The sequence below is a fragment of the Myxocyprinus asiaticus genome, chromosome 13, assembly GCF_019703515.2.
Source record: "Myxocyprinus asiaticus isolate MX2 ecotype Aquarium Trade chromosome 13, UBuf_Myxa_2, whole genome shotgun sequence".
Taxonomy (NCBI): Eukaryota; Metazoa; Chordata; class Actinopteri; order Cypriniformes; family Catostomidae; genus Myxocyprinus; species Myxocyprinus asiaticus.
This window is the reverse complement of record NC_059356.1, coordinates 5,606,565-5,617,783: the sequence shown is the minus strand read 5'-3', so window position 1 is coordinate 5,617,783 and position 11,219 is coordinate 5,606,565. Positions and strand designations below refer to the sequence as shown.

Sequence of the window (11,219 nt, the reverse complement as noted above, 5' to 3'; positions counted from 1 at the left end):
CACTTTAAGTCTAAAGACTTATCTATTCAGCCAGGCATAAATCTAATTTATCCCCCAATTCATAGTTATGCTGCTTTAGTTAGGTCTGCCAGAACCGAAAACACTTCTCTTATTCTTTAACCCTGCTTTAAAGTGAATGGAATCTATGCTAATTTTATTCTATTTCTTTTCCTGTCTAAGTCAAGTCAAGTCATTTTATTTGTATAATGCCTTTCACAACACACATCGTTTCAAAGCAGCTTTACAGAAGATCAGGCATTAACAGAAGATAAAACTGTAATATCTATTATGTCTTAGAGTCATCATTGTGTAGTTTGATAAAATACGAATGTGAATTGTGTTTAAAAATAAGTAATTAAATAATAACTGTATTTATAACCCCATCATTAGACCGAGGTGATGCAGGCAGAGATCAGTTAGGTGCATTGCAGTTCAACCTGGCCGGTAATTTCGGTGAGGTCTGTCCTAAGTCCAAGGTTCCGGCAATGGCATATGAAGTATCCCATGTCTTATGGTTGGAGTTGGCATCAGTTCACCCTCTGAAGTCCATCGTAATAGACTGAAGTGATGTTTGGCTGGCATCGGCTGCTATTAGTCATCATCACACAGCGACACGTAGCAGTGGAGTCCAACACAAAGCAGGAATGGAGCTGGATCCAGCTGGTTCTGGTGACCTCAGGATAGGAGTCCTGAGGTTGAGACAAGGAAACAAATAAAATAATATTAGCATAGATGCCATTCAATTTATTGCAGAGTTATAGATCTAACCCTCAGAATTATAGAGCCTGTCATATCCATCTCCGTTCCTGCCGGATGTCCGACTCCCACTGTGTCGCTGAGGGATGATGACCAACTGCAGCATGTGCCAGCCAGACTTCACTTCAGTCTACAAAGTTGGACTTCACAGAGGATGAATTGATGAAAACACAAAGACATGGAATTCTTCATGAGACACTGTCTGCAGCATGGGCTCAGAATGGAGTTCACCAAAATTACCTGCCATAAGCTTCCAGCCGGACTGCGATGCTCCTTACTGAATGATACCTATATTACCTTGGTCAAAGGAGGGACAACACTTTCTTAAAAAAAGGAACTACATAGAAAATGAATTAACCACCAACAAAAGCCTTCATCGGCCAAAATCAAAGGAAAATTAGTCTAAATATCCTCAGTTAATTCGGGATGACTTCAAGGACTTTAACACTAAAACTTATAGTTCACACAAAATCATTTTGTTTAACCATTGACTCACAACACTTAGTTTACAAATTTTAACCACTAATAGTTCTAAACATAAATAACTAACATTGGCATTATATTCATTCATTTTCTGTTATGGCATAATTTCAAGTACAGCTGCTTTGAATTTGTTGTGGAGAGTGCTATACAAATAAATTTGACTTGACTAAGATTGTATGATTGATGTATTTTATAATTCATTGAAAGCCGACATGCTAATGTGTGCAGCGTATAATTGTGCTAATCACCAGTCTACAGGGCCTGGTATAAAATACCTTTGGTCAAATATTTCATTATTAATGCGCGCACTTTGTGTTGTGAGGACATCGTTTTTCTGAGGCTGTTGAGCAACTCATTACAACTGGTGCTTAGACTACTTCCGGGGTAGTTGTGGGACCCTGTGCCAACTGAGCACCACATTAGAGATGAATGGGAATGTTAACTGATAGCTCTCTCCAGGTATTTTAGAGCAACTTTTACTGAATAAACTGTTGACAGTATATGGCTCGGAATACTTTTTTGTGTGTGCCGTTCCATCTTGCACAGTGTTGAGTGCTTAGCCTTTCAACGTATAATTATACTCTCACTACAACTGCATTGTGATACTCTTGGTTCAGTCAACGTCAGGCACATGCTCTGACAACACGCATAGACGAGGACCTCGTCCATGTCTAGCGGTGCTTCTTATTTCTTAAATTGTGCATCCTCATTTTCTCACTCCTCCGTCCTTGAGCCCGTGACCAGGAAAACGATCAAAGTCTGCCATTATATTGATTCTCTAAATGCACCTCGAGGAGGTGAGGATGGAGGATGGAGAAAGCTTCCCGAGGATGCTTGAACAATGAAGCATCCTATGCCAAAGACATTTTGTCAAAACACCTGACACGCACACAAATTCTCCTCTCACTTCACATGTGACAATAGTTTTAATGTTTCACCTCTGCGGTTTAAATAACCCATAATTCTCACATACTTAGTTATTTTTGTCACATTTTGCTGCTCATTTTTGTCACATATCACTTATTACAGTAGAAATATATTAATCAAGTGTCAACAATATAATGGCAAGCGCTCCAAGGTAATGCAGCTGTGCGAAGATGGCATTCTAAAGTGAAGCTTGAGTGACAAAGTACATTCCATTTTATAAACTCATGTTGCTTCGATTCCTACATTCTTGTTCCTTTCCTTGCATCCATTCCTTGTTTCCTAAGAGGGAGGAGCTAGGATGCAAGAAAAGAAAGCAAGGAAAGGAAATGAGGATGCACAATTTCATAAATGAGAAGCACCCTGGAAAAACTATGCTGCACGCAGTCAGTCCCCATACACTGTGCTGATAATAAAATTGACATCACGCACATAGTGCATGAGACGTACCGGCACACACAGAGTATCCGCAGTATACCTTGGCATTTAAAGTTCTTTAAAGTTCTTGCAGTAACTAAGAGTAACTTACTCAGAGAACTGAAAGGGTGCCTGTGGGATCTTTAGAGGTTTCAGCCAATAGCTGGGTTTCCATCAAAATGGTTTGCATTTTTAATGCACATTTCTGAAAATTTGACTAAAGAAAATGCAAAACATTGTGTGTTTCCATGAATTGTAAATGCGCATTATCTTGAGGGAGCCCGCCTTTTTGTCATGGAGCAGCTGAAAGACCTCTTTGCTTCAGGAAGAGTTGTATTTTCTGTAATAAAGCAACTGTACATTATGATATTAAATGCTGCCAGGAGACATCACAAAATAAGTGCAATAGCTCACATAATGAAAACTCAAATGGCTACTTCCATTTGCTGACAGCCTCCATATTACCATCCTATTATCATCATTATGGCGCCGCAGATGGCTGCCTCGGTGTAGAGCTCCTCAGTTCTTTTGTTGTTTTTGTTTGTTTGTCCTGTGTTTAGTAATCTTTTTCCAGTCAGTTTTAGCAGAGATGAACTTATGAACATTCGACAGCATGTACCAGACAATCTTTTCCCGGTTTTCGAATATTCAGATGTTTTGCTAGACATTTTAGTTGGAGGCGCAGCTCTGCTGTTCAAGAGACGCAGGCGAGGGAGACAAACGGATGCGCTGGTCAAACTCTGTCGGCACGGATTTCGAGCAGCGCTGCCGAGTATTCACTTAGCGAATCTCCGCTCTCTTCCTAACAAAACGGATGAACTACATCTCCTCACCCGCACAAACAAGGACTTTTCAACCTCTGCTGCCTTGTGCTTCACAGAAACCTGGCTGAATGAAGCCATTCCGGACAGCGCGTTACATCTGCCGGGCTTCCAGCTGTTCAGAGTGGATCGCATCGTGGAGTTAACGGGGAAAACGAGAGGTGGTGGAACATGCTTTTATATAAATGAAAGTAGGTGTAAAGATGTAACAACGTTAAAGAGGATGTGCTGTCCTAATTTGGAAGCGATCTTTATTAACTGTAAGCCTTTCTACTCGCCATGGGAGTTTTCCTTGTTTATCCTGGTAAGTGTGTATATTGCGCCAAATGCGTGTTTGAATGCGGTGCTGCAATAGCTGGCTGATCAAATCACAGACATGGAACAACAATACCCAGACTCAGTTATTATTATTCTTGGGGATTTTAACAAAGCAAATCTCACACGTAAACTGCCCAAATACAAACAGCACATCACATGCCCCATCAGAGACAGGAACATACTGGATCATTGTTACACAACAATAAAGGATGCATATCGCTCTGTCCCTAGAGCAGCTTTGGGACTCTCTGATCACTGTCTGGTTCATCTTCTTCCAACCTACAGGCAGAAATTAAAATCAACCAAGCCAGTAGTAAGGACTGTAAAGAGATGGACCAATGAAGCAGAGCGGGAACTACAAGCCTGCTTTGCCTGCACGGATTGGAGTGTTTTTGAGGCTGCAGCCACAGACCTGGATGAGCTCACAGATAATGTTACATCATATATCAGTTTCTGTGTGGATATGTGCATTCCTACTAGGACTTATTTAAAGTTCAACAATGACAAACCGTGGTTTACAGCAGAGCTCAGGCAGCTTCGTCAGGCCAAAGAGGATGCTTACAGGGGTGGGGATAAAGTCTTGTACAATCAGGCCAGGAACACACTGAACAGGGAAATCAGAGTGGTTAAAAGAAGATACTCTGAGAAGCTGAAAAACAAGTTTTCAGCTAACGACCCTGCATCAGTGTGGAGTGGCATGAAACAACTCACAAATTACAGGACTCCTACCCCCAACCCTGTAGGGAACCAACAACTGGCTGACGACCTGAATGTGTTCTACTGCAGATTTGAAAGGCCCAATCTCACACCCCACACCCACTCTGACCTTCACTTCACACAAACACCAACACTTCCTGCAACCCCCTTCCTGCTACTCAACCTGCACTTAAGATCTGTAAAGATGACGTGAGCCGCGTCTTTCGGAAACAAAAGACGAGGAAGGCTTCAGGCCCAGATGGCGTCTCACCAGCGTGTCTTTGATCCTGTGCTAACCAGCTGGCCCCCATCATCACACAGATCTTCAACAGATTACTGGAGCAGTGTGAAGTCCCATGCTACTTCAAACACTCAATCATTATTCCTGTCCCAAAGAAACCAAAAATCACAGGATTAATGACTACAGACCTGTCGCCCTGACGTCTGTGGTCATGAAATCATTTGAGAGACTGGTGTTGGCCCACCTGAAGAACATCACTGGACCCTTTCTAGATCCCCTTCAATTTGCTTATCGAGCAAACAGGTCTGTTGATGATGCAGTCAACATAGGATTGCATCATATCCTGAACATCTGGACAGACCAGGGACATATGCAAGGATCCTTTTTGTGGACTTCAGTTCGGCTTTCAACACCATCATCCCAGCTATACTCCAGAATAAATTACACCAACTCTCTGTTCCCATGTCTATCTGTCAGTGGATTACCAGCTTTCTGATGGACAGGCAGCAGCTTGTGAGACAGGGGAAACTCACTTCTAGCACCTGTACAATCAGCACTGGAGCCCCCCAGGGATGTGTGCTCTCCCCACTACTCTTCTCCCTCTACACCAATGACTGCATCGCCAAGGACCCCTCTGTCAAGCTCCTGAAGTTTGCAGATGACACCACTGTCATCGGCCTCATCCGAGATGACGATGAGTCTGCACACAGAAGGGAGGTTGAACAGCTGGCTGTCTGGTGCAGTCAAAACAACCTTGAGCTGAACATGCTCAAAACGGTGGAGATCACTGAGGACTTTAGGAGAAACACCCCAACACTGACCCCCCTCACCATTCTAAACAGCACTGTGGCAGCAGTGGAGTCATTCAGGTTCCTGGGCACTACCATCTCACAGGACCTGAAGTGGGAGACCCACACTGACTCCATTGTGAAAAAGGCCCAACAGAGGTTGTACTTCCTTCGCCAGCTGAGGAAATTCAACCTGCCACAGGCGCTGCTGATACAGTTTTACTCAGCAGTCATTGAGTCTGTCCTCTGCACTTCAATAACTGTCTGGTTTGGTTCAGCTACGAAATCAGACATCAGAAGACTACAGAAGGACAGTTCGGACTGCTGAGAGGATTATTGGTTGATAACAGATTGTATTAGATTTGCCCTACCCATGTGTATGTGTGTATGTATGTATGTGTGTGTCTGTACGTATGTGTATAATTATTTTTTATTTTTATCTATGTCTTTCTGCTGTTTTTGTATTGTTGTACACTGGAAGCTCCTGTCACCAAGACAAATTCCTTGTATGTGTAAGCATACTTGGCAATAAAGCTGATTCTGATACCTTGGAGCACCCGTGCTCAAAACAGTTCTGGTGGATTGTGAGGACCCACTTTAATGATGATCTGTGGGTGAAACACTGTCAACTAACCACGGCTACGTTTGAAGAATTGTGTACCATGGTCGGGCCTTTTGTTGAGCCATGACACATCATCGTTCAAGTGAATAAGCTGTTTCCATCACTTTAATGTACATTTTAACTAATGCGAAACTATAGAAAATCCACCTCCTCCTTGTGCATAAAATTGTATGCACATTTTGAGAGTTTATTTGCATATCAAGCGTTTCCATTCAGGATTTCTTATGCACATTTTCAAAATGCACATAAAAATACTTGGAAATGCAGCTAGTGTGGCAGCTGAAGAACCCCAAATGGTGCCTTGAGTGTCCTTATATTTGTACAGTGATCATAAGAGAGAGCATAATGATCAACTAGGATACTGTGTGTCTTCTAAGCAAATCATATAATGGGCCAATGTCAATAAACCACCTTTAGTGTTACGACATTAAATCACTATTTGCACATGCAATATAAAATTGTCAAATCAAGATGTGCTATGTTGATAGATTCTTACTCAAAAAGACTGGGTACCGGGTGGCAAGCAAAAGGTGCTTTAACTAAGTTCCATACAGTATGTGTGTAAATGTTTAGCCTTCTGTGATATTTGATATATCTGCATATATTCACATTTAAATGGTCAATCAATCAGAGCATCCATCATTCAGTCAGATTAAGTATAAAGACAAAAGTTTAATTCAAGAATTAAAATGAAGCAACAATCTAGTTAAAGATGTTCAAAACATTTTCCACACCGTTTTACATTTTTAACACCATTCAGCTTCAAAGTTATTAAATAGTCAATAGTCCAAAATAGTCAATAGTAAATACTCAACGGTCCTGAAGTGTGATTATTGAATTATTAAAAGTACAAATAAACCATTTAACGACTCAATTAATATAAAGTCATAAAAACTGCATTATAATAAAGGAATTGTATATTTATTTCCTTTAAAATATTTGTATATTAAGAATGGCATTGTTACACACGGACAGATGCTTGGTTCTTGGGAATATCACTGTGGTGGCCCATTTTTTCCACTTTTTGATTATGCCGTTCACAGTGCTCCATGGCATACAGTATCTAATGCTTTGAAATTTTGTATCTCTCTGCTCATTTGTACCTTTTCACAATGAGAGTCCGCTCATGCTTTGTAAACTCTTTGCAGATCGTGGCCTAAGCACCGGATGCAACCAAAAGAATGCCAAGAATATCTTGCAGAAACAGCTGATCTTCATTCGGGATTAATCAGAATCATTTAATCGATGACAGGTGGACGATCATCACATTCAAACTCTTTTTAATGGTAATTTTATTTGTTTTTGATATACACTGGCAGCCAAAAGTTTGGAATAATGTACAGATTTTGCTCTTATGGAAAGAAATTGGTACTTTTATTCACCAGAGTGGCATTCAACTGATCACAGTGTATAGTCAGGACATTAATAACATGAAAAATTACTATTACAAATTGAAAAAAATATAAACTTAAACTACTTCAAATAGTTCCCATCAAAAAATCCTCCACGTGCAGCAATGACAGCTTTGCAGATCCTTGGCATTCTAGATGTCAGTTTGTCCAGGTACCCAGGTGACATTTCACCCCACACTTCCTGTAGCTCTTGCCATAGATGTGACTGTCTTGTCGGGCACTTCTCACGCAACTTACAGTCTAACTGATCCCACAAAAGCTCAATGGGGTTAAGATCCATAACACTCTTTTCCAATTATCTGTTGTCCAATGTCTGTGTTTCTTTGCCCACTCAAACCTTTTCTTTTTGTTTTTCTGTTTCAAAAGTGGCTTTTTCTTTGCAATTCTTACCCCTGAGTCTTCTCTTTACTGTTGTACATGAAACTGGTGTTGAGCGGGTAGAATTCAATGAAGCTGTCAGCTGAGGACATGTGAGGTGTCTATTTCTCAAACAAGTGACTCTGATGTACTTATCCTCTTGTTTCGTTGTACATCTGGGCCTTCCACATCTCTTTCTGTCCTTGTTAGAGCCAGTTGTCCTTTGACTTTGAAGACTGTAGTGTACACCTTTGTATGAAATATTCAGTTTTTTGGCAATGTCAAGCATGGTATAGCCTTCATTCCTCAAAACAATGATTGATGAGTTTCTAGAGAAAGCTGTTTCTTTTTTGCCATTTTTCTTTTATCTAAAATTGACCTTAATACATGTCACTCTATTGCATATTGTGACAACTCAAAAACAAACAGAAAGACAATGTTAAGCTTCATTTAAGGAACCAAATAGCTTTCAGCAGTGTTTGATATACTGCCAAGTGATTTTCTAGTACCAAATGATCAATTTAGCATGATTACTCAAGGATAAGGTGTTGGAGTGATGGCTGCTGGAAATGGGGCCTGTCTAGATTTGATCAAAAATGACTTTTTTCAAATAGAGATGGTGTTGTTTTTTACATCAGTAATGTCCTGACCATACGTTGTGATCAGTTGAATGCCACTTTGGTGAATTAAAGTACTAATTTCCTTCCAAAACATCAATATATGTACATTATTCCAAACTTTTGGCCGCCAGTGTATCTCCCAGCTCTATTTCCTACTACCTCATACATAAAATGACAGCTAATTCATCACTACAGGACAGGTAATGCAATAAAGCAAACAACCATGCAAGATGTAATTGCTATTTTGGAAGAAATGCTTTATGCTGAGTTTTTCTGAATTTCATACCAATGACACACCATTACATGCAGTTTGCTCACTACAACAACTCTGGGCAATGCCCTTTTCTATGATTTCCTACAGATCTTGATTGGCGGAAACTTTTCCCACATGAAGTGCAGTGGTATGGCTTCTCTCCTTTATGCATGCTCTCATGTTGTTTTAGGGTGTATGACCGACTGAAACTCTTTCCACATTGATGGCATGTGTAAGGTTTCTCTCCAGTGTGAACTCTTAAGTGCACATTAAGGTTTCCTCTATAAAAGAAACTTTTTCCACACTGATGGCAAATGTAAGGCTTATCTCCAGTGTGACATCTAATGTGATCATTAAGCTTTCCTTTTGTTGTGAAACTCTTTCCACAATGATGGCAAGTGTAAGGCTTTTCTCCAGTGTGCATCCTCATGTGTACATTAAAGTTTCCTCTATTAATGAAATTTTTTCCACACTGATGGCAAGTAAATGGCTTCTCTCCAGTGTGACATCTAATGTGATCATTAAGGCTTCCTCTCTTTGTGAAACTCTTTCCACACTGACGGCAAGTGTAAGGCTTCTCTCTAGTGTGAATTCTCATGTGCACATGAAGATTTCCTCTATGATTGAAACTTTTTCCACACTGAGGGCAAATGTAAGGCTTCTCTCCAGTGTGACATCTAATGTGATCATTAAGGTCTCCTTTCCGTATGAAACTCTTTCCACAATGATGACAAGTGTAAGGCTTTTCTCCAGTGTGCATTCTCATGTGCACATGAAAGTTTCCTCTATTAATGAAACTTTTTCCACACTGATGGCACGTGTAAGGCTTCTCTCCAGTGTGACATCTAATGTGATCATTGAGGCTTCCTCTCTTTGTGAAACTCTTTCCACACTGACGGCAAGTGTAAGGCTTCTCTCCAGTGTGAATTCTCATGTGCACATGAAGGTTTCCTCTATGACTGAAACTTTTTCCACACTGAGAGCAAGTGAAAGGCTTTTCTCCAGCGTGGCATCTTACGTGATCTTCAAAACCTCTTTTCCGTTTGAAACTCTTTCCACAATGACGGCATGTGAAGGGTTTCTCTCTGGAATGAATTTGTATGTGTCTCTTAAGACTTCCTTTCCATGTAAAACTCTTTCCACATTGAGGGCAGGTGAAAGCATTTTGGGCTTTTTTGTTTTGTGAGGAATTCTTCTCAGTCTGTGAGCAACTAAAAATTTCTCCTCCAGTTATGAAATGAGGATTCTGATTCTGATGTTCCTCCATTACTTCATTCAGTTCTTGACTTTCCTCCTTGACTTCTATTTGTTCTTGATTTTCCTCTTTCATTTCCATCAATTCTTGATTTTCTATTTTCACCTCCAAGTCTAAAAAGAAAATATGACAATCAATAAATGTGACCTTTATCTATTTACTTTAATTGATCTGTTGGCTATGCATATAAGTAGTCTATTGCATGCTTTATAACTTAAATTAAACAACATCTTTCAAAGACAATTTTGACCCACTCTTCTTTGAAGAATTGCTTTAGTTCATTCACACTGGATTTAATTGGAGTAAAATAATGTGTGTGAAAATGAAGAATTTTGTACAGAAACATTTTATTTTTGCATAAAAAATACATGTTTTCTGGGTTCCAAAAACAAATGTAAATGAAAAAATGGACTAAGACTAAAGTTGACTGAAGAGAGGCAGTTATATGGAAATATTTAATATTTAAAATATAATTTTTCATGTCATTCATTAGTTTTAAAGAATTCAAAGACAATCCTACATCCCTATTTTATCATATGATTCCAAGTTAAATATGTGCAGTTGCAATCAAAATTATTCAACCCTCCTGACCAGCAATACATTCTGGTGTATTAACACATCAACTTAAACCTCAGTAAAAGTCAAAGTAAGTTTTTAATACACGTTTTAGTGATTTTGAGAACAAAGAGTTTAGTTTACCCAAATTTTAAAATAGAAAATAACTTATTCTCTCCACAAATGTCATGTCAAAAATATTCAACCCCCAAAGTTAATAATTTGTGGAGCATGCTTTATCCTTAATAACAGCAAATAAATGTTTCAGGTAAGTGTTCTCAGGCTTCGGACACCTCTCTATTAGAATTTTTACACATTTCTCAAGAGCAAAAGCTTCCAGCTCATTGACATTCTTTGGTTTCTGAAATGCAACTGCTTCCTTGAAATCCCAACAAAGATTTTCAATGAGATTTTAATGATGGACTGAAAGAGCCATTCAAGGACATTCTACGACCTATCCCTGAACCAGATTTTGGACAACTTGGATGTATCCTTGGTGTTATTGTCTTGCTGGAAAGTCCAGTGATCACAGAGCTTCAATTTACACACCGAAGGCATCACATTTTTGCCAAAATGGCCTGATACCTGAAAGAATCCATAGCGACAGTCACATAGAGAGGATAGCCATTTCCTGCAGCCACAAAACACCTCCATAACAGGACTGACTCACCTCCATGCTTGAGTGTGAGGATTGTGTCATT

General features: G+C 39.8%; 1 protein-coding gene across 2 annotated transcripts in view; it reads right to left on the bottom strand.

Annotated features, from left to right (window-relative positions):
• Positions 1 to 6,803: 6,803 nt before the first annotated feature.
• LOC127450351 (gastrula zinc finger protein XlCGF57.1-like) overlaps positions 6,804 to 11,219 on the bottom strand; it is a 152,577-nt gene continuing 148,161 nt past the window's right edge. For both annotated transcript variants that reach the window (XM_051714404.1, XM_051714405.1), the window contains exon 2: positions 6,804 to 10,076. In XM_051714404.1, coding sequence (XP_051570364.1) covers positions 8,773 to 10,076 — 1,304 coding nt within the window. In that variant the 3' untranslated portion in view covers positions 6,804 to 8,772. The remainder of the gene's footprint in view (positions 10,077 to 11,219) is intronic.